Genomic DNA, 27,298 nt, shown 5'->3' with positions numbered 1-27,298 from the left:
AATATTAAAAAAGAAGAAGATCACGAGGCGAGATACTTGAACTCCCAAACCAACCTGGAGGGAGCAAACTACCTTTCTCCGGTTGAAAACCGTTACCTCGGATGTGGAGGTGCTGATTCTCATCCCAGCCGCTTCACACTCAGCTTTAAACCGTCCCAGTGCATGTTGCAGGTCCGGGTTTGATGGAGCCATCAGGACAACATCGTCTGCAAACAGCAGAGATTAGATCCTGTGGTCCCCAAACCAGACACCTTCTGGCCCCTGAATGCACCTAGAAATTCATGTTTTCATAATAAAACGTGATACTAAATCACCAGGAAATTGTCTCTATGCATTCCTTAAAAGGAATAATAGAGGATTTTTTGCCGATTGGAGAACTCACCCTCCACCCTCCTGTTGTTTCTAAGAGGCTGCCCAACATCACACCTCGTGCAGAAGCTGCTACACGTGGTTTATTTATTAGCGCGACTGAACTCATCTCTCGTCTCCGCAGATTTCCGTATCTTCTTCGAACACAGTCTTTCTCTGTCGTCATTTTGTACTGTACACTAAACACACACTGGCATATCAACCACGCATGCGCAGCCAGGGAAACGTGCTGCTATCCTGGGAATGAGCCAGAACGGGGCTGCAGGTGTGCAGTAAGATGCAGGGAATGATTGACATGTGGCAGAACTGCTCGGCTGTCCACGCCACGAGGAAATGATTACGTGCCAAAAATCCTGTATTATTCCTTTAAGTACCGTGATGTTTCAGGCGAATACTTAACGCAAATTCGAGAAGAATAAATAAATAAAAATGTGGTAGTATCACCTGATTTCTTTTTTAACTATTACGAAATGTCATGTTAAAATGTGAAACTGAAGAAAAAATATATGATGTAAGAAAAGAAAAAAAGTAAAACTGGCCAATTTGGCAGCTCTGTACATAGGCCCCTAGGCCCCTATTGATCACGTTGTGCGTTGCCATGAAATATCTAAAGGGTAAATTCACAAATGTTTAGATTCACTAACTTCTCGTATTATACCAAAAACTACATTTTAAGAATATTGATTGTTTCTGCCCCATCTGTGTAAATTATCATCGGCCTTTGAATATTGTGACCAGGGGGTTTAGCGGGCTGTGCTATGTACCCGGGGGAGGAACACGTACCCGGGGGAGGAACACGTACCCGGGGGAGGAACACGTACCCCTGGTGAACACGTACCCCCGGGAGGAACACGTACCCCCCGGAGGAACACGTACCCGAGGGGGGAACACGTACCCGGGGGGAACACGTACCCGGGGGGAACACGTACCCGGGGGAGGAACACGTACCCGTACCCGGGGGGGAACACGTACCCGGGGGAGGAACACGTACCCGTACCCGGGGAGGAACACGTACCCCTGGTGAACACGTACCCCCGGGAGGAACACGTACCCGGGGGAGGAACACGTACCCGAGGGAGGAACACGTACCCGGGGGGGAACACGTACCCGGGGGACGAATCAGACCTCGGTAACCTAAAGCTAATGCCCAGGTAGCGGTCGTGTCTCGGCTTTTCTGGGGCTCATCTGCGCCACTATCGAAGACAGGACAACATGTTGCTGTGACAACAACATGTTGCTGTCAGTCAAACCACGACTGGGCCTGTAGTGTGTGTGAAGACAGCGTGAGGCCCACAACCATCACGAGTGTCATAGACTTATTTGAGTCGTTCTTCGGTTTGGCCGTTTTAAAGCCAAATCCAGAAAAACTAAGACATTAAAACCTTTTCCTGGTTCAGATTTTGCGCGTGGTTTTGCGGCTGCGTTATGTAGATGCACCAGGAGATGGCGACAATGAGACACTCAGACAGATTGTAGGATGTCGCTGTGGCAGAGGAAGAGGAGGCTGGAGGCTCGGAGATTCCTGTCCTGATTCACATATTTACAAGAGCCGGAAAGTACTTCTAATGAAAGCTAGTGTCTGTTCAGTTTGGGGGGAGCTGTCATCCGAAAGCATCGGACTCTGTCTGTGTGACATAGGTAATGAACGACGAGACAGCGCCGGACAGCTGGAAGACAAACTCCGGGTGCTCCAGGTAAGCTAAGCTAAAGCTAAAGAACCGAAGAGCTATTGAGCTGTGGGCTTTGTGCTCACAGCAGGTCCATGTGTGTCATGGATCTATTATAATGTGTGTGCAACATTCACACTCTGCAGTGCAGCCCTTTCTGTCCCGTGTATTATTAATATTACACACTTATGTGTACAGCTTATGCTCTCCAACACGGCTCAAACAGGCATTCTTCAGCATGACCTCTGACCCCAAACACTGCTCTATAGATTCTGATTAACATTCATTCATAATCTCAGAATCGGTAATGTTGTTGCATTCCTGTTAAATCGTTTTTTTCCGACATTACAGTATAACTTTTGGTGACACTATTCACAAATTGGCAAACACGTACATTAAAGTTTAAATGGACTAAAAACTCTTAAGCTATTATTATTAATAATAATATTACCATCATCATTATTGTTATTTATCATAATGGATTTAAATCACATTTTAAGGAACCATTTGATCCACACAGTCATGGTCTTGTGTAGGAGTTTTATTTCCAACAAAACCGTGAGGGGGATTTACTGCTAATGTTCGCTTGCTTTTGAAACAAACTTGGTTTTACCAGTACAAATTATTAACTCGTCAACTAAATCTGCTCGTTAGTCAGATTGTGTTTGAGACATCCATCCATCCATCCATTTTCTACCGCTTGTTCCCTTTCGGGGTCGCGGGTGACTGGAGCCTATCCCAGTGACTTCGGGCCTTATGTTTGAGACATATTTTGCTAAATCAATTTAATGAGCTTTTAATGTTGTTACAACAGTGTTTCCTCAATCCCCATGATTAGTTTACTCAAAGTTACATTTTGAAGGATTCGTGCATGTTTAATTACTGTTAATCCTGTATTTTCCCATAACTAAGGCTTGAGTACTAAAAAAAAAAAAACAGTTTTCCCTGGCCCCTTATCCCAGCCCACATTCCCATAACGTTTACTTTGTTGTGATCATGTAGGGTTCTAAAATGCCTTGCCACAGTTTTTGTAAACATGTATGGTTTAATATCCCTTCTCAAAATAAAGACTTTCTTTCTAAATTGCTTGGAACAAAAAAAATGTAAAAGTAAAATTTATATGGGATCGGTTTAGAGAACAAACGAGACAATCTGTTGATTAACGTAATCCTCATATTGGCAAAACATTACATATATAAATCAAAGTATGTAAAGTGAAATAAAATTGTACTTTAAAGTTTAAAATGTATCCAATTTAGCCGCTAACACAAATGTAACATTCCAATTTAATTGACCCTCCTCTGTAGACATTTTATTTTTACAATGTATTTATTTTTCTCCTTTTTGACGAATGTAAAATGTAACGTTTGCAATGAATAGTAGAAAAAGCTTCAGTTGTAGTCATCTGGACTCAGTTTGAAAAAATAGACGTTTCGACTCTCATCCAAGAGTCATTGTCAATAAAAGAATTTGTTGTTGTTGTTGTTGTTGTTGTTTTATGGCGGTTGGCATCCGAGTGTTGCATTACCGCCAGACTTTATTCCTCAGACGTTTCGTAGTCCTCAGACTCTGTCGTAGTCCGTAAAAGTACTCCTCCCATCGCTTTGGCGTTACAAAGCCCATGAGGTCATGATGTGTTTTTGTGACTAGAATAGTTGTTGTGTCAGAGACCAACCGGCTTTATTCCAGGGAGACTCTTCTTCACCTTCCTCGCCCTCTTTGACGTTCGGTGCTTTGGAAGTACAAAGCCCATGAGATCATGGGACGTCTTTGTTGTTTTACAAAGCCCATGAGGTCATGGGACGTCTTTGTCGTTTTATCCTTTAGAAGTCCTTCTTCCATCACTTTGGCGTTTCTAGGCCCATGAAGTCCAAGCGCGTTAGAACATCCTCTTGCTCCTCATCCTCGGCTCAGTCTCCAACACCCCCCACCTCTATAAACGTTTACCCAGCCCTGTGCTACATAAGTAAGCAACCACAGCCTGACACAAACCCTGTGACTGGATCGCCAGAACGTTCCGCAGATTGAACTCCCGCCCATTATTCCGAAACCACAAGGCCAACCCAGCCCTTTCCCTATCATAAGCCTCACAGCAAATCAGCACATGCTCGACAGTCTCTGGCACCCGACAGTGACCACACAGACCGGTCGGATGTTTGCCTATCCTACTCAGTGACCAATTGAGTCCAGTATGGCCAATCCTCATGCGGGTTGTTGTTGTTGTTGTTGTTGTTGTTGTTTTATGGCGGTTGGCATCCAAGTGTTGCATTACCGCCAGACTTTATTCCTCAGACTTTGTCGTAGTCCTCAGACTCTGTCGTAGTCCGTAAAAGAACTCCTTCCATTGCTTTGGTGTTACAAAGCCCATGAGGTCATGATATGTCTTTGTGACTAGAATTTATGTTGTTGTTGTTGTTGTTGTTTTATGGCGGTTGGCATCCGAGTGTTGCATTACCGCCAGACTTTATTCCTCAGACGTTTCGTAGTCCTCAGACTCTGTCGTAGTCCGTAAAAGTACTCCTCCCATCGCTTTGGCGTTACAAAGCCCATGAGGTCATGATGTGTTTTTGTGACTAGAATAGTTGTTGTGTCAGAGACCAACCGGCTTTATTCCAGGGAGACTCTTCTTCACCTTCCTCGCCCTCTTTGACGTTCGGTGCTTTGGAAGTACAAAGCCCATGAGGTCATGGGACGTCTTTGTCGTTTTATCCTTTAGAAGTCCGTCTTCCATCACTTTGGCGTTTCTAGGCCCATGAAGTCCAAGCGCGTTAGAACATCCTCTTGCTCCTCATCCTCGGCTCAGTCTCCAACACCCCCCACCTCTATAAACGTTTACCCAGCCCTGTGCTACATAAGTAAGCAACCACAGCCTGACACAAACCCTGTGACTGGATCGCCAGAACGTTCCGCAGATTGAACTCCCGCCCATTATTCCGAAACCACAAGGCCAACCCGGCCCTTTCCCTATCATAAGCCTCACAGCAAATCAGCACATGCTCGACAGTCTCTGGCACCCGACAGTGACCACACAGACCGGTCGGATGTTTGCCTATCCTACTTAGTGACCAATTGAGTCCAGTATGGCCAATCCTCATGCGGGCGAAGGCCCTTTCCTCCCACGCGTTCCTGCCCATAGACCCGCAAGGACCCACACTACCCTGTATGTGATAGAAATGCCGTCCAGTAACACAGTGGCTCCAAAATTCCTGCCAAAGGCCGACCACATGACTCTTGATAACAGGCTTGATTTCAGATTTGCTTAACTCAACCGCCACATCAATTGATGGCCGCCGAAGGGAACGTTTAGCCAGTGCATCAGCCATTTCGTTACCATCCACCCCCACATGCGCAGGGACCCAAATGAAGGAAACCCTCACATCCTTCCTGGACAGGGAGAGCATCAGACAGAAGATGCCATTCAACACATCCTGTCTGCAATCCGATTTCCCAGATTTAATGCTTTGCAATGCAGAAAGGCTGTCAGAGGCCACCACAATGCCGCAACACTGCAAAGCAGATTCCGCCCATTCCAACGCCAACCGTATCGCTATAAGTTCCGACGTGAAAACAGAAAGGCGATCTGTCAACCTCTTCTTGACCGCTAGCCCCAGGTCAGGCACAAAATAAGCGGCGCCAGTACGCCCACTCTCAGGATCCCTAGACCCGTCGGTATAAATAAACACATCACCTGAGTGCTTATCGATGAGCGATTGAACGGCAAACTGCGGTGCCCTCCCAGCGACTCCTCTAAGCTTGCCATGCAAGCTAACATCAACAGGAGCCGGGACAAACTTCCACGGAGCTATAGCAGACAAAGCCACCGACGGGCTCACACGCAGATCACCAACCCCCGCAAGCCGCGCCTTCGCATTTCCTACCTGGCTGAAAATCATACCGCCAGCCTCACTCTGCCCCCCATCAACCCTGAGAAAGTCCCTCACCGGGTGAGAGCTCGTATGACCTTGCACATTCACCCAGTAAGCCAACAGAAGTTCTAGCCTCCGGAGCCGTAACGGCAATTCCCCCAACTCAACCTGCAGCGCCGAGACAGGGGAGGTCCTAAAAGCCCTACAGCAGATGCGCAAGGCCTGGGCTTGCTCCACATCAAGCTTCTTTAAGTTAGTCTCAGCCGCAGACATGTAGGCTATACAGCCATAATCAATAGCCGCCCTCATGACGGCCCGATAAATACCCAGGAGCGACCTTCTGCTGGCCCCCCAGTCCTGGCCGGATAGACAACGAAGCAAGTTATTCACCCTTTTGCATTTACCACTGACCTCATCAATGTGCCGACGCCAACTAAGCCTCTCGTCAAAGGTGACCCCCAAGAACCTCACCTCCCTGACCTGTTCGAGCACCTGCCCATGCAGTCGAAGGGAGACGTCCCTATGTCCATTGAAGAAACAGATCACTTGAGACTTCCGTACGGACAGTTTAAACCCCCACTTCAGGGTCCACTGCTCCACCTGCTGTATTGCCCTTTGCAGTTTCGCCTCGTAAAACCGGAGATTCCTCCCTCTCACCCATAGAGCGCCATCGTCAGCATAAAGGCTCCTCCCAACAGACCCATCCACGTCGTCAAAGATGTCCTTAATCATAACATTGAACAAGATAGGGCTACACACACTCCCCTGCGGGATCCCATTCTCCACCCCATAGACCCCAGAGTAAGCAGCGCCCACTCTGGTTTGGATACGCCGGCCAGACAGAAAGCTCCGGACCCAGTTAAACAGTTTACCCTTCACACCACACTTCCGCAGCTTAATGAGGAGCCCATCCTTCCAAACCATATCGTACGCCTTCTCCACATCAAAGAGCACCGCAATAACCTTTTCTTTCTGAGCCCTGGCCAGCTGGATATCAGATTCCAAACACAACACGGAATCCATGGTGTTCCTGCCCCTACGGAAACCACTCTGGTGCGCGGGAAGCAAACCCTGACTCTCCAAGAAGTAATCCAACCGCTCGGTAACCATGCGCTCCATCGTTTTCCCGAGCTGCGACGTCAAGGCAATCGGCCTATAACTTGAAGGGTCAGACGCTGGCCTACCCGGCTTCAGAACCGGCACCACCGTAGACTGTTTCCACGCAGATGGAACACAACCTGAATCCCAAACACGGTTGAAAAGACCCAGGACTAGCCCAAGCGTGTCATCAGTCAAATGAGAGAGCATGTCATAGCACACCTCATCTTTACCCGGGGCTGTCTGTTTCGCCTTAGAAAGTGCTCTCCTTAGCTCAAACAAACTAAACGGAAGGTCAAGGTCATCTTGAGTCGAAGGCTGGTGCCCAATCAGCTCAGAATTCTGGGCCAAAGTACTCTCCCTGTAGTGCCTTTCCGCAGGTGAGAGATTGTCAGAGCTGTGCACCGACACAAAGGTGCTGGCCAACAGTTCAGCTTTGTCAACGTCGCTGACTGCTTCAACACCATTCAGTATTAGGACCGGGGTCCCACGACGGCGCTCAACCCCATGCATCCGCTTAATCATCCCCCAAACATCCCCGAGACGCGTTTCTCTCCCAATTTTGGAACAATACCGCCTCCAATAGGCACTCTTGGCCGTTCTCACAGTTTTCCGCACAACAGCGCGGGCCCTCTTGTAGTCAATGAGGGCACCCTCAGTGTGGGCAACCCTTAGCCGGCGAAACGCCGCATTTCTCGCCCTAACAGCATGACCACATGCTTCAGTCCACCACGGCACCCGCTTCCTATGTCCACTACCACCACTCTTAGGAATCGTGCCTACCGCTGACTGCGTGATGAGCGAGACAATTGCACTATTGAGATCATCCACCTGAGTCAATCCTCCTTCCTGCAGAACCCTAGAACCATCATCAGCTTTCCTCAGGAAAGCCCCCCAGTTCGCCCTTGCCAACTGCCACCTCTGGATCCTCGTCCCCCTGACCACACAGCTCCCAAAGCCAATCACGGTGCGGACTAGATAGTGATCGCTACCAAAAGAAAGATTACCAAGAACCTCCCAACTACAAACACCAGCTAACTCCTTGGACACAAGTGTAAGATCTATTGCACTTTCCGCACCGGTCCCCATATCATAGCGGGTCCCACCCCCATCATTCAGACAAACCAACTCCCTTTGATTGATAAAACCCTCTACCACCTGCCCATACCTATCGGTACCACTACCGCCCCACAAAGCGCTATGCGCATTAAAATCCCCACACCACACGGCCTTTCCCCGAACATCCTTACCGATACTATGTAAGGACTCTAGCGTTAACTCACCACACGGATTATAAAGGTTAACCACAGTAACAGCTTCACCACCCAGCCAGACCCTCACCGCCAGGGCCTCCGGCGCTTTACTCACACTGACAACAACGTAATTTAGGTCATCTCGGACAAACACAGCCACACCTCCGCCTCTACCCTGCTCCCTATCATTCCTAACACACACATACCCTTGTATCCCAAAACCCCACCTAGGTCGTAACCAAGTCTCCTGCACGCACATAACGTGAGGCTTGTTCAACAAGGTAGAGACAAAATGCTTAAATTCCTGGCCATTAGCACGAAGACTACGCGCATTCCATTGCAAGACAACCACCGCCATTATGAGCCCCCGGAACCTGACGGCGCATCGGGAGCCCCCCCACTCCCACTGCCAGAATGGGGCAGGGCGCCCTCCCGCAGCGCATCCTCTATCTCCGTCCACTCGGGGCCCCCAGCTCCAAAGTACTTCCCTGCAGCCTTAGCGATGATCTTAGTCTTTTCGGATCTCTTCTTGGTTTGCCCAGTACAGTTAATCACTTCCACTATAAAGAGGAAGAAATCTTTCCTCTTCACAACCAGTACATCCTCCGCACCCACAGGGCCTCTGCCCGTGGAAGCCACACTCACGGGCATCCCAGTGGGGACCTCCCCCTGGCTGCGGGCAACGCTGCCCCCTCCCCTGTCGCCTAGGACACCAGCAGCACTGGCAGCCCCCACTGCATCCACCGTCACCTGACTACCAGACACCTTCTTGACCGCATCCGCGTAGGATATGCCTTGAGAGGCTCTAACTTTTTGCACCTCCGCAGCCCTCTTGCTGAACACGCATCCCCCGTAGGCAGAGCTATGCTCTCCCCCACAGTTACAGCACTTGAGTTTTGCTCCGTCGTCACACTTCCCATACTCGTGGTCTCCTGCACATTTACCACACTTCTGCTTCCCTCTACAGACCGCTGCAATATGCCCAAAGCGCTGGCACTTGAAGCAACGCAGGGGCGGCAGAACATATGGGCGTACGCCATAGCGCATGTACCCAACGCACACCACACGAGGCAGGATCCCACCTTCAAATCTAATCATTATCGACAGGCTGTCACACCTTACCCCATCCCGGGTCATCTTCAACCGCCTAGCATCCACCACCTTAGCTCCAGTCAAATTCTCCTTTACGTCATCCACAGATGTCGTCGTAGGGACGCCTACTATAACTCCCCTGACCGTGCCTCTTACAGCATCAGACACAAGAATGTCCTTCCCCCCCAGACACTTAGCTTCAATCGCCTTCCTTTGCTGAGCCACGTCCTTGCACACAACCAGCAGCGAGCCATCCCTAAGGACACTCGCATGCTTGACCACTCCCACAGCTACAGTCAGGCTCCTTGTCAACGCCATCGGATCCCACCCCTTAAAGGACGCATTATCCTGCGCGAGCTTTATGAACACCTTACACTCTGAACTCACATCCCCGACATCTGCAACCCCCCCGCCCTGCTCCTCACTGAGAGAGCCCTCCATAGACGAGCAAGAAGACGCCCTACGCTGCACAGGATCAGTGGCTCCAGGGGAGTCCTCCCCGCTGTTCATATCGTCACCGACCAGGTCACGCTTCCTCTTCTTCTTCCCCGTCATACGGACCGAGGCGTTCCTCTATGTTGCCGTAATATCCAAACTGTTGTCGTTGTAGTTTTTTATGGCAGTTGGCATCCAAGTGCACGAGGTATTGTTCAGATCGAGAACTCCGATATTAATACTGTTCTGTGGTAAGACCCGCCCATTGGGAGGAGCCTTCCTGAAGTAGAAGGAGTTGTTTGTTTCAACAGAAACTCCCCCCTTGTATCTACCGAGCTAGCCTATTCAGAATCTTAATGGGCTATTAGAATCCTCTTTGTCTTTGTGGGACCCTGGCTCAACCACCCTGAGTACCTGATTAGCATCTACATGTCCTGGTCCTGGTCCTCTACCTTTCCAGGGGTTCAGTAACCCATTATAAATAACAGGAAGATTAAACCTTAGCCCTCCATTTCTGTTTAAAGAAGGTCTTTCTTTTTTAACAAAAATAGCTTCCTTGACTCCTCTTTCAAACCATCTTTTCTCCCTGCTTAAAACCTTCACCTCACCGTCTTCAAACAAGTGATTAGAGGCTTCAAGATGGAGATGCACGGCACTCTGAGGTCCTGAACTTGTATTTCTTCTGTGCTGATAAAGCCTCTTGTGTAGAGGCTGTTTTGTCTCACCTATGTACCGTTCTTTACAGCTTTCTTCACTGCATTGGATCGAATAAACTACATTGCTCTGTTTTTGAGTCAGCAACTTGTCCTTTGGGTGAACCAGTTTTTGCCTTAAAGTGTTTCCTGGTTTAAAATAAACAGGGACTTCGTGTTGTCTAAAAATTCTCTGCAGTTTTTCCGACAGGCCAGACACATAAGGGATAGAGACACCCTTCCTTCTCTGTTCAGTTTCCCTTTTGTCCTGCTTCTTGGTTCTCTTCACTCTGTTGAGGGCCCAAGCGGGGTAACCACAGGCTGAGAGTGCATTTCTCGTGGAACAATCAATTGTTCCACGATCAGAGGAGAGGACGGGAAACTCCAAATAGAAGTATATAGGAAACCTACACACACAGACCAGTATCTGCTCTTTGGTTCCAACCACCCACTACAGCACAAGCTGGGTGTGATCAGAACCTTACAACACAGAGCTCAAGGTGTGCCCACCAGCTCAGAGGGCAAGAAGAAAGAGGAAAAACATGTCCGAAATGCCCTCTCAGCCTGTGGTTACCCCGCTTGGGCTCTCAACAGAGTGAAGAGAACCAAGAAGCAGGACAAAAGGGAAACTGAACAGAGAAGGAAGGGTGTTTCTATCCCTTATGTGTCTGGCCTGTCGGAAAAACTGCAGAGAATTTTTAGACAACACGAAGTCCCTGTTTATTTTAAACCAGGAAACACTTTAAGACAAAAACTGGTTCACCCTGAGGACAAGTTGCCGACTCAAAAACAGAGCAATGTAGTTTATTCGATCCAATGCAGTGAAGAAAGCTGTAAAGAACGTTACATAGGTGAGACAAAACAGCCTCTACACAAGAGGCTTTATCAGCACAGAAGAAATACAAGTTCAGGACCTCAGAGTGCCGTGCATCTCCATCTTGAAGCCTCTAATCACTTGTTTGAAGACGGTGAGGTGAAGGTTTTAAGCAGGGAGAAAAGATGGTTTGAAAGAGGAGTTAAGGAAGCTATTTTTGTTAAAAAAGAAAGACCTTCTTTAAACAGAAATGGAGGGCTAAGGTTTAATCTTCCTGTTATTTATAATGGGTTACTGAACCCCTGGAAAGGTAGAGGACCAGGACCAGGACATTTAGATGCTAATCAGGTACTCAGGGTGGTTGAGCCAGGGTCTCACAAAGACAAAGAGGATTCTAATAGCCCATTAAGATTCTGAATAGGCTAGCTCGGTAGATACAAGGGGGGAGTTTCTGTTGAAACAAACAACTCCTTCTACTTCAGGAAGGCTCCTCCCAATGGGCGGGTCTTACCACAGAACAGTATTAATATCGGAGTTCTCGATCTAAATTCTTTTATTGACAATGACTCTTGGATGAGAGTCGAAACGTCTATTTTTTCAAACTGAGTCCAGATGACTACAACTGAAGCTTTTTCTACTATGGAACACGCCTGGACGAATGAGGGATTACACTGACATGTTTGCAATGAATGTATTGTTATATACCCAATTGCTTTGTATGAGCAAACACAAAGAGAGGTTAAAAAAAGAGTTTAAAAAATAGAGCTCAGGATTGTGACATTACCCATCATTCGAATTATTAGTTTGCCTAATTTTAAACTAATGGAGATTTTGAGATGCTAATTACTAAACTTGGCATTCATTCAAAAGTATTCTGACACGTTGGAGTGATAAATGTATTTACCATAGTTGCTCAGCCGTGTATCAGGTTGGTCCACAGCTGTTTTGTTTACTTAAGTACATTGTACATGTTTTGGCTAATGTCTATGAACGTTTAGCACAGCAGCAACAAAAATGTCAGATTTCCATGTTTTTTAAGCCCCATTCTCACATAATTCCCGGTAAATGTGCCAGAACAGTCAGCTCAGAACATTGCCAGGCCGGCTCTGTTCACGCTGAATCCTCTAAAGCGATATACTGCATTAATTAAATTAAATTAAAATGAAAATGGAACTGTGCAGTGTATCCCGGGGAACCAAGCTCATCACCAAAGAAACAAGGTGGTACTGGCAGTTTTCTTGCTTTATTCACACATGGACCTTCCTTGCATTAGTCCTGGCAATTTACCAGGGACATTTTCAGATAAAAAATGCAGGAAATTCTGTTCCTGTTTCATTCACACATGTCCCATGTGGCTTTGCATTCCTTCCAGAACTGTATACAAACATATGAATTATATCATGAGGTAACTTCTCTCCTTCTTTAACAAGTATTGAGCAAATGCTGGCAGTGAATCCGGGGAAGACGCCCATCAGTCTGCTGCAGGAGTATGGAACGCGGTTAGGCAAGACCCCAGTGTACGACCTGCTGAAGGCCGAGGGACAGGCCCACCAGCCCAACTTCACATTCCGAGTGTCTGTGGGAGAAATCAGCTGCACTGGTCAAGGGCCCAGCAAGAAGGCAGCCAAGCATAAAGCAGCTGAGGCTGCGCTGAAGATGCTCAAGGGAGGTCTCTGTGGTCCCATCGGAGTCAGCACTGAAGTAGACGGATTCATCAGCGTTGATGTGGCAGTGGATGGAGACAGGTCAGCTCAATGCATGGTGTGAGCATAGTACAGCGTATAATACCAGAAATCACACAAAAACATGGTTATTAGTTATTCAAATATGAATGCCTACTCATGCCTTTATGGTTGTTTTCTTTTACAGAATTTTGTAAATACATATTTTTTTAATTTCACAAAGTTGCTTTTGCTGTCTATTTTTCACAGCTCGCCCTCTGACATGAAGACATCAAGTAATTCTCAGCATTCTGAATGTAATCCAGTAGGAGCGCTGCAGGTCTGCACTACTCTTTAACCATTGTCCAAAAGTGCTTTGTATTCAAATTACATGTGTTAATGTGTGTATTTCTCTGACAGGAGCTGGTTGTACAGAAAGGATGGCGTTTGCCAGAGTATACAGTCACCCAGGAGTCTGGCCCTGCACACCGCAAAGAGTTCACCATGACATGCAGAGTTGAGAGATTCATGGAAATAGGTATTTTATTGTATTTTTTAAATACATGTTTGTGTGGTGCAAGAGCCATATACCGTCATTACAGAAACATGATGTGGACCATCTTCAGTTTGACTTTGTTTTGAGAGTATGAGAAAGGACAAATCTGTTCAGGGTTATTGTGAACGCAATCCATACCCTGCTCTACATGTACAAAAACAAAGAGCTTTATGAAGTCACCTCAAAATATTGTATCAAAAATTTTCTTGTGAGGGGCGCATGATCAGCCTGGCTTTTTGCTGGCCCATTAACTTCTCTTTACACATTTTGTCATTTAAATAATCATGTATTTACTTGCTTTTGACCAATAATGTTGTTCGTAACATCACCAGGCAGCGGTACATCCAAAAAGCTAGCCAAGAGAAATGCCGCTGCAAAGATGTTGTCAAGAATTCATGATGTCCCAGTCGACCTGAGAAGCAGCAACGAAGCAGACGCAGAGGAGGACACTTTCACATTGGTAAGAAAAGTGTACATTCAAATTCAAGCACAATGTATGTAGAGAAAACCCCAAAAGACTCCCAGTTTAAAACAATGCTGGCTACTGCGATCAGAGGCTTATCATACTTTATTTTCCTCCTCATCTTAAGCACATGGGAAGTAAAGCGGAGTCTGGTAAGAGTAAGAGCTTCAGCTGCACTTGGGACTCTCTACGTAACTCGGCTGGAGAGAAGATCCTTCAGCTGCGCAGCCATCCTCTGAGCATTCCCTCAGACTCCAACTTCTGCTCCCTGCTCACGGACCTGTCTATGGAGCAGCGCTTTGATGTTAGTTACCTCGATCTAGGTACGATTTTCCACTTGACTGTCTCCATAAATGATCCAGCAAATAGTGGTACAGTCTAATGTACCTTTGTTGACCCACGTCCAGTCTGAAACTGAGGACATCTCACTACATTCAGTAAACTCTCCAAACAAATAGTTAAAAATGTAAAGCAATGGAACCAAATCACACTTCTGGTCACTAGATTTTCTGAAAATTTGGGGACAAATTTGCATGGGAAAAGATAATTCCTCTCAGTTTCTCTTGTTGCATTTGATTCTTTTTAGTCATTGTAGTCAAATGATGCCTCTTTTTTCTCCTTTTTCACTTTCCAGAAGAGCGAAGTCTGAGTGGTCTGTGTCAGTGTCTGGTGGAGCTGTCTACTCAGCCAATCACAGTCTGTCATGGCTTTGCACCAAGTGTGGACGATGCTCGGGCTAATGCTGCCTACAATGCTCTTCAGTACCTCAAAATCATGGCTGGAGGAAAATGAGTGCTGTGGTGAGACCAGAATAAAGTACACTTCCATGGTATTCTATATTTATTGACCAGTGGAGCTCACAGGGCTTTCACGATTTGGTTCTGAAATACCTCAGTCTTGTATTTGGATGGAGTATGTATCTGTGGAAAAATTAAGTATTAGGACAATCATGGGTACTAAACTTTGCTTTTAGTATGGTTTATTTTAAGTGACCAGCACATTATTCACAATGCAAGTTTCAAAAAGCACATGCAGAAGCATGTAAACTCAAGAAACTCTTCAGGACGCTCCAGAAGTGATGTTGGATATTGAAAACATTTTAAGGACATCCCATGAGCCACAAGAGGAATATAAGTTTTTCATAGACATTGTACAATGGAAAACCATTTCAATTGTTTAATATTTTATTAGTATTATTGTTTTCTGTCATTTTTAGTGTTTAACAATTAAAGGATTTTTTTACTGTACCAGAAGCTTTTGTGAAATGTTTTGCATGGATGTAGATGTTTGATTAATTCTATTTAAGCATTATTTCTTCTAATGTAGACTATAGAAGCTTTATTTCTGAAATACTTCAAATTCATGTTCAATCCAAACCACATTTATAACTTGATACAATGCATCTATGTGACACAGCTGCTGTTTTAATGCAACATTGTGTATCCAGGTTCTGGCAATAAAGTAGTAGATAATCTACTAATGTAATCGCTCCTGTAAAAGGGAATGAGGCATATCTGTCCCTGTCTCATTAGAGAAATAAACTGATCTGAACACCGGACTGTAGAGGGCAGCATTGAGCTGTGTGACTTAACTGAAGCAGTTCTATGTTTCTTCCCGGAGATATTTTGATGCAACACAGCCATGAAACATGGCCATGGATACGGATTCCCAGCGAGTGTTGGAGTATTTAACTCAAGTTGAAGAGGCTGCTGAAGATGTTATCGCCACAAAACAACAGGTTACTAATCTGCTCAGGAAAATATTTAGAAATCACAAGGCTTTCATCACAGGAACATGGCTAATCATTAGCCTAATGCTAACTTCAGCAGCCTTTTGATTTGACCGACGCATTGACATACTTTGATGTGAAATGTTGAATCATTGTGGGTATTTTGACAGATTGTGGATCTGGATCTTAAAAGAAACCGCAACAGAGAAGCACTAAATGCTCTGCGACATGATCTGCCCAACAGCGGTAGGTCTAAACTTAAAAATCTAACAATTCAACTATTTTGTCCAATATTTTACCAGTATTTGTTTGTTCAGATAAGGTAAAAGTTTGCTTTGGCAATATTTTTATCAAATTCCCTGCAAAGAAAACCACAGAGATGATACAGAGAGGTACTGCATTGTCTATGTCCTACACTTCTCCCTGCTTTAATCTATTGTCTAATGAGATATATATATATATATATATATATATATATATATTTTATATGTAGATCAGGAGCAGCTTGACAAAGAAATCAATGACCTGCGTAAGGAACTTAAAGTAAAAGTCAACCAGCTGAATAATATTCAAGGTAAGTGTGCAATACCTGAATCAGCTGTAATACTGGATTCAAGCTAGCTAATGCTCATCTCACAGTTCACACAGGCTCCTCCTAACACTGCTGTGTCTTTGTATTGACTGCACACCTAATTGTGTGTGATGCATGAGTGACACTAGTTTGTTTTTTTGTGTTTTGAGATTTTAAAACCAAGAATATATGTGCTTTATGTAGGCTTACCTTTCCAAACTGTGACAAATAAGCAGGTTCCTAATAAGATCTGTGTTTATCTGCATAATATAGTATCATCAATCCAAGTGGATTTGTATAGTAAATAAATGGCTGTAATGGTGTGGATGGGAACGGTCAGCCCTTTCTGGATGCTAGTTTTAGGAAACTGAAGTGCAGAAGACCCACTATAACGACTCTATGTCCAGTATAAACTCTCTCAGTCTGAGCTTTCTAGATTTGTGTCCATTACACCAGTTCAACAACATGAGAGAACTCAGTAGTCTAATAATAAAGCCTCATGTTATGTGACATAATAGTTATAGCTCACAGCAAGAATTTCATCTTTGGAATTTGTGGTGCTTTGCAAACATACAACAATACTTTGTTTGAATAAGGGACATTTAAGAATACACTTGTGCTGTAACAACAAAGTGTATATTATTTGGTGTCAAGTTACTACTTCAGTTTCACCTTTGTATGCAACTTTGTTTCTCCACTGTGTTTGCAGGAAAGCCTGAGCTGAAAGGCTTCAGCCTCACATCCCTGTCCCCTGAAGAACTCAAAGCAGTGGACAACATTTTGAGGAGATGACCTCAACACTGAATGTTGTATTATTTAATGATATGCATTCATGTAAATGTTATATCAGCGTATAAAGCACCTCCTTCCTTCTGTCAGATTTAAATCACCAAGACATTATTTTAAAATAAAATTTAAAAAAACAGCTGACTCTGGATGGATGCATCTGTGTAATTTCCATGTTCACGATATGTTTACTATACTATTTCAGAGTGTTGTTTATTGGTTAAATGTGTCTTTATATTGATATAAAAACACAACATTTGCTGGCCAACACCTGCTGGACCAAAGGCACAGTTCTTCTATGGTGTTTTATGGCAGCTGGTATCCCAGTGTTACATTACCGCCGGACTTTATTCCTTAGACTTTATTCCTTAGACTTTATTCCTTAGACTTTATTCTTTAGACTTCATTCTTCAGTTCAAAGCCCACGAATTCCAAGCACATGAGACCCTCTTCTTCTTCCTCCTAATTTTATTTTTAGGACTACGACAAAGTCTAAGGAATAAAGTCTGGCGGTAATGCAACACTCGGATGTCAACCGCCATAAAACAACAATTTTATTTTTCTTCTTCTTCTTTGCTGTTTTATGGTTGGTATCCAAGTGTTACATTACACCCACTATAGTTCTACGACTTTAGACTTTATTCTTCTTCTGTAGTTGCTTTTCTTTGATGTTCCTCTTCTTTGCTGTTTTATGGCAGTTCTTTGCTCAATTCAAAGATGAGCATGCATGTTCACTGCTTTTATATTACAGCTCTTTGGCTTTGATATGAAGATAAAAATCTTGTGTTTTTTGCTGTAGTGCTAAAAGTGCTAAGAGTTTGATTTATTGTGGCAGTGATGTAACACTTCACTTGGATTCCAACCACCATAAAACAACATTTCCCCTGTAGCGTCACAAAGAGGTGGCACAGTTCACAAAGGAGCAGATACTTTATGCTCCTGACGTCACAGTGAAGTCACCTGCTTCTGACAAATGTGAGATCTTATGGTGAACTCATCCGCCATTTTTTCCTTCTCAAATGTGTGATAAGATTCTCTTATATAAATGCATAATACGGTAAAACAAAGCAGTTTTAATCCTATGTCATATTTTCACACTAAATTATCAAATCAAATCAAATCAATTTATTTTTGTAAGGCCCAAAATCACAACAACAGTTGCCTCTGAGGGCCACAGGGAGAAATGAATCAACAATGTCTGTGGTGGCGATGGAGTCAGACAATGTCTGTGGTGGCGATGAAGTCAGACAATGTCTGTGGTGGCGAGGGACGATGTCCCAGGGTCCTCTGTCCTTAGACTCTCCTTCTCGGCCAGGAAAAACTACAAAAAAAACCTCTTTGGGAAAAAAGCGTAGAAACCTGGAGGAGTTCCAGTGAAGGAGAGATCCGACTCTCACAGACGGACACGAGGAGACTGGAGCTGGACCCACTCTTCAGGCAGAAGAGGGACCGTCTGAGTCGAGCTGGACCCACTCTTCAGGCAGATGAGGGACCGTCTGAGTCGAGCTGGACCCACTCTTCAGGCAGAAGAGGGACCGTCTGAGTCGAGCTGGACCCACTCTTCAGGCAGAAGAGGGACCGTCGGAGGCGAGCTGGACCCACTCTTCAGGCAGATGAGGGACCGTCGGAGGCGAGCTGGACCCACTCTTCAGGCAGAAGAGGGACCGACTGAGGCGAACTGAAGCCACTCTTCAGGCAGATGAGGGACCGTCCACACAGGGCAGGGACCACTTCACCAGGGGAGGGGCATCTGGGTCCACAGGTCCTCAGGAGTGAGAGAAAGAAAAGAAGGCGGTGAACAGTTTGCAAGTGGAATCAAAAAATAAATATTGTTTGATAGCATAAGTAGTCAGAAGAAGAAGAGGATAGTGCTCAAGCTGTCATACTTCCCCCAGCATAGTTACTCCTAGGGCAGCGTAGCTAAAGCTGTGGGTTTATGTTTCTGTTCCTAACTACTCTGACCATAAGCGATTTCGAAGAGGAACGTTTTAAGCCTGGACTTAAATGAAGAGACTGTGTCAGCATATTTAACATGGGTCGGGAGCTGATTCCATAACAAAGGAGCTTGGTAGCTAAACGCTCTACCTCCTACAGTACTTTTAGAGACTCTTGGCACCACCAGAAGGCCAGCATTCTGAGAGCGAAGAGCTCTGTTTGGATGATATGGTTCTATAGCATCTTTGAGGTAGGATGGGGCCATGTCATTTATGGCTTTGTAGGTCAAGAGTAGAATTTTGAATTTGATTCTGGACTCGACGGGGAGCCAGTGAAGAGACTTCAGCACTGGCGTAATGTGCTCTCTTCTTTTTGTTCCTGTTAGTAATCTTGCTGCTGCATTTTGAACCAGTTGAAAGCTTTTTATGGAGCTTTTAGGACACGCTGCAAGCAGGGAGTTACAGTAGTCTAATCTAGTCGTTACAAATGCATGGATAAGTTTTTCGGCATCACTTTTAGGCAGGATTCTTCTGATTTTGGCTATGTTGCGCAAATGGAAATAGGCTGTTTTACAAGCTTGATTTATATGAGCTTTAAATGAGAGCTCCTGGTCAAATAAGACTCCAAGGTTTCTTACAGTAGAACTGGAGGCTACACTGACATTGTCCAGTGTGACTATCTGCTCAGATAGAGCGTCTCGTAGATGCTTAGGGCCAAGCACAATGACCTCGTTTTTTTCAGGGTTAAGAAGCAGGTAGTTTAGTGTCATCCAGGTTTTTATCTCCTTCACACAAGTACTAAGTCTGTCTACTTGATCGCTCTGATCAGGTTTCATTGATAAATACAGCTGAGTGTCGTCTGCATAGCAGTGGAAGTTAATGTCATGCTTTCTGATAATGTTGCCTAATGGCAGCATATAAAGAGTAAACAGAATTGGACCGAGTACCGAACCCTGTGGCACACCGTAAATTACTTTAGAGCTTGGTGAGGAGCTCTGGTTTACATTAACAAATTGGAACCTATCAGATAGATAGGATTTAAACCAGCTGAGGGCTGTTCCTCCAACACCTACATCACATTCTAACCTCTGCAGTAGAATGTTGTGGTCGATGGTGTCAAACGCTGCGCTGAGGTCCAACAGAACCAGGATTGAGACCAGTCCATCGTCAGCGGCTAATAACAAATCATTTGTGACTTTAACTAGTGCAGTTTCAGTGCTGTGGTGGGCTCTGAACCCTGACTGGAAAACTTCAAATAAGTTATTGTCCTGCAGGTGGCGACAAAGCTGTTTTACTACAACTTTTTCAAGGATTTTAGAGACGAAGGGAAGATTTGAAATAGGTCTGTAGTTTACCAATAGGTCGGGATCTAGATTAGGCTTTTTCAGAAGAGGTTTAATGACTGCATGTTTGAAGGACTGTGGAACATAGCCACTTTCGAGTGAAGTATTTATTATATTAAGAATAGAGTCTATAATTAGGGGGAGAATGTCTTTGAGGAGTCTGCTTGGAATGGGGTCTAGGACACAAGTTGAGCTTTTAGAGGACATAATGGCTGAAGTTATCTCTGCTTGATCAACAGCTGTGAACCTTTCTAAGTTTACAGGTGGATTTATATGGGACGTTAGATTTACAGCTTGGGCTAGTTCAGGGCTAATAGCGGGGGTAATTTCATCTAATTTATCTCTGATTGTTTTTATTTTATTATTAAAAAATAGGAGGAAATCATCAGAGCTAAGTGTAGCTGGGATTGAGGGCTCTACTGCACTGTGACAGTTTGTTAGCCTAGCTACAGTGCTGAAAAGGAATTTAGTGTTACTTTTGTTGACTTCTATTAGATTTGAATAATATCTGGTTTGGGCCTTACGCAGAGCCTGCTTATAGGACAGCAGGCAACTTTTCCATGCTTTTAGGGATTCTTCGGTGTGAGAGCGACGAAATAATCCCTCTAACTTTCTAACTCTTTGTTTATGTGAACGCAGTTCTTGGTTGTACCATGGGGAGGCGCGCTTTGGCCTAATGACCTTCTGTTTTAACGGCGCGACAACGTCAAGAGCAGACTTCAGAGAATTCATGGTCAAGTCGACACATTGATCACTTAAACTGGGACTAAAACTGTTCTCAGCAGGATCACATGACATGTCACTGAATATTGGCTCTATTATTTCTTTGAATTTTGAGATAGATTTTTCAGATATTGTCCTTTTCATTATAACTTTATTTTGTGGGACTGGATGATCTTTAAGAATAAACTGAAAGGTAATTAGGAAATGATCTGACAATATAGGGTTTTGAGGGAGGACACTGAGGTCACTAATCTCTGTTCCATACGTTAGGACAAGATCCAGAGTGTTCTTGTGAGTCGGTTTATTTACATTCTGAGTGAAACCAATGCTGTCTAACAAGGCGCTGAAGGCATTACTGAGAGCGTCATCACTCATGTTCACGTGGATATTAAAGTCTCCAACTATAACTATTTTATCCCAGGCTAACACTAAGTTTGATATAAAGTCAGAAAACTCTGTTAAAAACTCTGAATAGGGACCAGGAGGTCGGTAGATAACTATGAACAAAACTCCTTTTTGGTTTTTCATATTTGGACATGTGATTGACAGCATAAGGCTTTCAAATGAGTGAAATGCATTGTTAGTTTTAGGGCTCATGAGTAGGCTTGAGTGGGAGATCACTGCCACACCACCACCTCGGCCTGTGCTCCTGGCAGTCTGAAAGTTAACATGGCTGGGTGGGGTGGACTCATTTAGTCTGACGTAGTCGTCTTGTTGAAGCCACGTTTCAGTTAGAGCTAGAAGATCTATGTTATAGTCACTAATTAATTCATTAACTAAGAGCGATTTGGAGGAAATTGCTCTAATGTTTAGCAGTCCACATTTTACGTGTTTATTCATTTGTGTATTTGTGATTGTTATTTTCCTTAAGTTATTTGGTCTGACGCCTGAAATATTTTTTCTGAGATGTGACTTTTTGGCATTATTTGTACGAGGGACACGAGGGACACGAGGGACACACACAGTCTCTATCTGTCTTGAATCTGAACACTTCACATGTAACAGAACGGGCGAGAGTTCAGCGACAGAGGAGCGTCTTGAACTGCTGCTCTGCACCTGGGGCTCATCCCTAGATGGTCACTTAACACGACTAAGACTATCGGTCAAATTCCGAACTAATAGGGATGTACCCTCCGAAGTCGGATGGATGCCATCCCTGCGTATGAGCCCGGGCTTTCCCCAAAACGCACTCCAGTTATCAATAAAGACAACGTTGTTTTGAGGGCACCATCTGGATAACCAGTTGTTGAATGCTGAGAGACGGCTGTACAATTCAGCATTGATCCGATTGGGCAGGGGACCAGAAAATATTACAGTGTCCGACATCGACTTCGCTAGGTCACACACCGCGGCTACTTGAACTTTGAGCACCTCTGATTGTCTCCGCCGGGCGTCGTTACCGCCTGCGTGAATCACGACTCGCCGGAAACGGGTCCTACTCCGCTTTAAGATCCTAAGGTTTCCTTCGATGTCACCCATTCTGGCCCCCGGGTAACACCTAACGCTAGCAGCTGGCAGCTTCACGTCTCTAACAATAGAACTCCCGATTACAAGAGTTTCTCTCGTGTGTTCAGCGAGCGTGTGATCGCTGAGGGGAGAAAACCTATTATAGACGTGAAGCTCACGGCGCTCTGAGGTTCGGCGTTTAGCGCCTTGTCCCCTCCGAACTGTCACAAAATGGTCCCTATTCTGTTCCTGGTCTAGTCCCGGCTGCACGGGAGACGCTGAGGGGCTGAGCTCGGCCTTACTGCTACTGCTAATGCTAATGCTACGCCCTGCAGCGCGGTCCGGTAGCCCTCGCGCTAAAACCGAACTATAACTGGACTTAAGCTCCTCTAAACAGCGGATCCGCGCTTCTAACTCCGTAACCCTGGCCTCCAAAACTACCACTACACTGCACTTCACGCACCTATCGTCAGAGAAGGAGCCAGGGTTCTGACTCGACATATGACAGCTCAAACAGGTAAAGGTAGATCCAGCCATGACGCTAGCGGCTAGGCTACGCTAGGCTAGTTCAGGCTGGAGCTAGAGTGAGGAGGGCTTTTTAATCCACGAAATACTGAAAAGCGAGCGGCTTGAGGCTCCGGATTGTTTGCGGAGAAATCAAACGTTCACTTTCGTGTATATGATGCGTAAATAGTGTGTATAATTCGTGGATTAATCGGTAAAAGGCTCTAAGAACGAACAGCTCTGAAAACGCGACACACTCACCGGAAATGACGTCACCAAAGATCATATTTTCACACTAAATTATAAACTCATTCAATGTGAAAATGTTCAAAGTGTTCAGAATAGGCTGTAGTACTCATAACAGACTACATTACAAAATCAATGTTATGCAGGTATTCAGTATTCTGTCGCTAAATACGTGTTCAAAGTATTTCTCCCATCACTGCCCTTTACAGAGATGGTAGTCCTATACTTTTTGTACCCAGGTTTCACTTGTTGATCTGTTTCACTGTTGATTCAGACATACCAACTTCCTTTGTCATGACTTAACAGATAAAAAAGTGTTCCTGCCAGAGGCCTCCTGACACTAACTGGATGTAATTATGTGTGCGTGAGCAGACATGAAGGGCCTGAGGCAGAGAACTGCAGCTTGGTGACAGTCATTGCACCTACAACCTGCAGTTTCTGTGTGGGTGTGTAAGCACTCCGGAACTTGATAGCGTGCCACCGCTAAGGATCTGGAACTTATTCTTAATGATGAGCCAATGAGTCAAGACTGAAACCTGCTGACGATTAAATAATCTCCAATTAAGTGCAAGTTAGACAGTCAAACAGAGTGACACACAAACTTTCAGTATTTATACATATCCGGGGTAAGGATGATGCACCTGGATCCAGACCACTGTTGTCTAGTTTGTCTCAAGGACACGTTAAGAGCAGAGTTATGAAACCTGTTTACAACTGACTGTATCAGATCCATGGGGCACTGAAACTGATTATTATAATGTCCAGCCTGTGCATCTGAGCATCAAGGAGGCTGAAGGGGACATAAGACCCTCAGATGGAGGATGAAATGGGGGCATGAGATGCACACGAAACAACCATTCAGATCCAACTGTCCATAATGTTAAGCCTGAAGTGTAAAGTGTGTCCCTGGTGCGGTGAGGGGCTGGTGCTTAGCGTGAGGGGCTGGTGCTTAGCGTGAAGGGCTGGTGCTTAGTGGTGAGGGGCTGGTGCTGAGCGTGAGGGACTGGTGCTGAGCGTGAGGGACTGGTGCTTAGTGGTGAGGGGCTGGTGCTTAGCGTGAGGGGCTGGTGCTGAGTGGTGAGAAACTGGTGCTGAGCGGTGAGGGACTGGTGCTTAGTGGTGAGGGGCTGGTGCTTAGTGGTGAGGGACTGGTGCTTAGGGGTGAAGGGCTGGTGCTGAGCGGTAAGGGGCTGGTGCTTAGCGATGAGGGGGTGTTGCTGAGTGGTGAGGAGCTGGTGCTTAGTGATGAGGGGCTGGTGCTGTGAGCGGTGAGAGACTGGTGCTTAGTGGTGAGGGGCTGGTGCTTAGGGGTGAGGGGCTGTTGCTGAGTGGTGGGAGCTGGTGTTTAGTGGTGAGGGGCTGGTGCTGAGCGGTGAGGGGCTGGTGCTTAGGGGTGAGGGGCTGTTGCTGAGTTGTGAGGAGCTGGTGTTTAGTGGTGAGGGGCTGGTGCTGAGCGGTGAGGGGCTGGTGCTTAGCGATGAGGGGTTGGTGCTTAGCTGTGAGGGGCTGGTGCTTAGCTGTGAGGGGATGGTGCTTAGCTGTGAGGGGGTGGTGCTTAGCGGTGAGGGACATGGCGCTGTAGTATAGTACAGCAATTCCATCTGGACACTAAAAAGAGTGTTAAATGTGATGAATCATATCTTTAAATTCCACTTGAAAGAACATTACTGGAAAGTGAATCCATCACTCAACATAGACGTATCCACTAGGAATAAAAAAGGCTTAAATCTGGGCCTCTTTGTTCATCCTATAAAGCTCAGCTCTCCGCTCAGCAGGAGAACAACATTTTCAGCACAAAGAGTTTGAGTCACAGAACATGTGTCCTGAGCTGGAGCAGCAGTGATGCTTAGTCAGATGCACCTGAGTGTTTGTGTCAGCTGGGACTGCTCACAACACTAATGTTATACAAGTGCACTAGTTCACAAAAAGGACCCTGAACATATAGACTTGTATTCATTATAGGGCATTTATAGACTCTATAGGGCTTCGGCAGACTGCACCATGGCAACAGTTTAGAGCAGGCATGTCCAAACTACGGCCCGGGGCCAAATTACTGTAAAATTAGACAAATTCAAGCTATTTTTATTTTATACCAACCTAATATTAAGTCCTAAGTCTTATTAAAGGTGTGGAGGCGCAAAACTGACAAATGCTGTATAACACTCTGTATAAGTTCCAAAATGCGGCCCTCGTTGAAAACAGTTTGGACACCCCTGGTTTAGAGGGGTAACAACTAGGATAAGCTCTCACGTTGTTGTGGCCCAGGTACTGTGCGTATTGTGTCGTCATAGTTGATGGCGCTGACAAAGAAGGTGCAGTCATTGTCAATTTGCTGTCGATTTCATTTGCGCTTACTGAGCCGGTGGTAGTGTGTTGTTCATTGAGCAGCATTCTCTTACAGAGTTGTGTTCTCAGGATATATTAATGTATAATATCCCCTAAATGATTTGACTCGTTCTTCCACTAGTGCCCAAAGGTCTTCAAACTTGGCCCTCATTCTGGAGTTTAGCTGAAGGATATTCCACTTGTAGCTTTGTAGGAGAGAATGGTGCACCTGGAGGGACCTCACAAAGGGGAACATTTTTGACAAGAATGATAACTATTCATTTTTCTCTTTTTTTTTAAGGAGTCTTGTGCTAGTGCTGTACTAAGGAGTACAGCAAGAAATGAGGTTGAGACTGGGGAATGACATGCAGTAAATTGTTGAGGGCCTGAGCACTGGAGCTTCCATTCAGGTGGAGAAGAGAGCCAGGCCTCTGCCCCCGTCCCATTATGTAAGAACTCTGCATAATCTGCAGTCAAACAAGAGCCAGGTTTCCCTATTGATTACACGGTATTCTCATTAAAATATCTTTAAGGTTTCTTGAACCTTAACATTTCTATTTGTGACAAGACCCTAGAAAATCAAAAATCGACATTTTAACAGTTTTCATTTGAACTACCATTGCCTCTCATTACATATTGTTGCGATGTCATCTGACACTCTGGGGCTTGGGGCTTTCTGTACTGTGATAAATCGTGTGAATTTCATTTACTATGGTAGTTGCAACAGTAGTTGCTTCTTGACAAACAGTATTATAAGAATTAACTTGACTGTCTCTTATTACTGATTTGTTGGCATAGGCATAAGCCCAATGGAAAACCAACTTACTGTGAATTATGGGGAATTATTACTGAAGGAGAATAATGGGAATTCCCAAGAACTACTAAAGAATTTGGAAAGATGCACACTTTCATGATGTATGAACAATTTAGGAGACTTAGACAGGAAAAGTGAACTTGACCTGGACATCAAACAAATAAGATTTATGTATCCATTAAAGGCTCTGAGGTTTTGATCCCAGTTAATCCAATTGAGAAGATTTTTTTTCATGCCACATTGCAACCCAAAAGAGCAATACAGGGTAATACATTTTTCAAAATATGCAAAAGAGCAGAACAAATAAAAACGTTTGCCCTTATTCAGCCCATGAGTGCTCATTCATGGGTTGGTTGATTGGTCTGGTTCGGTCCCCCCCCAAAAAATCTAGATTTCAAGAATATATAAACATATTCACTCAAGTACTCAAAAATAATCAATGTATGATAAAATGAGCAAAACATATTTTTTTCAACCATATAAGACTAAATTCCTTGGTATCTCCATCTTTAACACGTTCTCATCCATTTCTGACCTTGCATTGTGAATAGGGCCCAAAAAGCTAACTCTGAAGCTAACTCGCTCATTAGCTTTAGCAGTTTTTGGCAGTTATTCTGCTGAATATCATCCAAAGACTATAATCACGTAGTTTCACAAAGATGTGTTACACTCCCAGGTAAAGCCTCTATACAAGTGCATAATGAGACAGCTAATTCATATCCTAATTAGCCCAATTTACATTTGAGCGCCTGGAGGGGGAATGGAGAGATAAGGTCCTAAGATAAGATAAGATAAGATATTCCTTTATTGTCCCACATGGGGAAATTTCATTGGTGCAACGCAGGTACAGAGGTAGATCCAGAAGAACAGATCACTTATAGGAAGTCTGAAAAACACTTTCAGTAGAAGAT

At 44.9% G+C, this 27,298-nt stretch overlaps 2 protein-coding genes across 2 annotated transcripts; both read left to right on the top strand.

Moving 5' to 3' along the window:
• Positions 1–1,827: 1,827 nt before the first annotated feature.
• tarbp2 (TAR (HIV) RNA binding protein 2) lies at positions 1,828–14,794 on the top strand. The gene is made up of 7 exons (XM_072451878.1): positions 1,828–2,063; positions 12,717–13,031; positions 13,218–13,287; positions 13,368–13,485; positions 13,836–13,963; positions 14,094–14,289; positions 14,601–14,794. Exons 1-7 carry the CDS (start codon positions 2,011–2,013, stop codon positions 14,756–14,758), a joined length of 1,038 nt encoding a protein of 345 aa, XP_072307979.1. The 5' UTR covers positions 1,828–2,010; the 3' UTR covers positions 14,759–14,794.
• Positions 14,795–15,566: 772 nt separating this feature from the next.
• pdrg1 (p53 and DNA-damage regulated 1) lies at positions 15,567–17,156 on the top strand. Its single transcript, XM_072452835.1, has 5 exons — positions 15,567–15,704; positions 15,866–15,941; positions 16,013–16,087; positions 16,189–16,269; positions 16,976–17,156. The coding sequence occupies exons 1-5, from the start codon at positions 15,615–15,617 to the stop codon at positions 17,056–17,058; spliced, it is 405 nt and encodes a 134-aa protein (XP_072308936.1). The 5' UTR covers positions 15,567–15,614; the 3' UTR covers positions 17,059–17,156.
• Positions 17,157–27,298: the final 10,142 nt, after the last annotated feature.

Source organism: Eucyclogobius newberryi, unplaced genomic scaffold, assembly GCF_026437365.1.
Source record: "Eucyclogobius newberryi isolate DKJ021-1_F unplaced genomic scaffold, fEucNew1.0.hap1 SCAF_19, whole genome shotgun sequence".
Taxonomy (NCBI): domain Eukaryota; kingdom Metazoa; phylum Chordata; class Actinopteri; order Gobiiformes; family Gobiidae; genus Eucyclogobius; species Eucyclogobius newberryi.
Note: the sequence above shows the minus strand (reverse complement) of the source record. Positions and strands in the feature narration are given on the sequence as shown.

Coding starts and splice junctions, on each gene's coding strand:
- pdrg1 (XM_072452835.1), top strand. CDS start 15,615: ATGGCCATGGATACGGATTCCCAGCGAGTGTTGGAGTATTTAACTCAA. Junction 16,088..16,188: donor CACAGAGATGATACAGAGAG/GTACTGCATTGT, acceptor TTTTATATGTAG/ATCAGGAGCAGCTTGACAAA. Junction 16,270..16,975: donor CCAGCTGAATAATATTCAAG/GTAAGTGTGCAA, acceptor CTGTGTTTGCAG/GAAAGCCTGAGCTGAAAGGC.
- tarbp2 (XM_072451878.1), top strand. CDS start 2,011: ATGAACGACGAGACAGCGCCGGACAGCTGGAAGACAAACTCCGGGTGC. Junction 13,032..13,217: donor GTGGCAGTGGATGGAGACAG/GTCAGCTCAATG, acceptor TATTTTTCACAG/CTCGCCCTCTGACATGAAGA. Junction 13,288..13,367: donor ATCCAGTAGGAGCGCTGCAG/GTCTGCACTACT, acceptor TTTCTCTGACAG/GAGCTGGTTGTACAGAAAGG.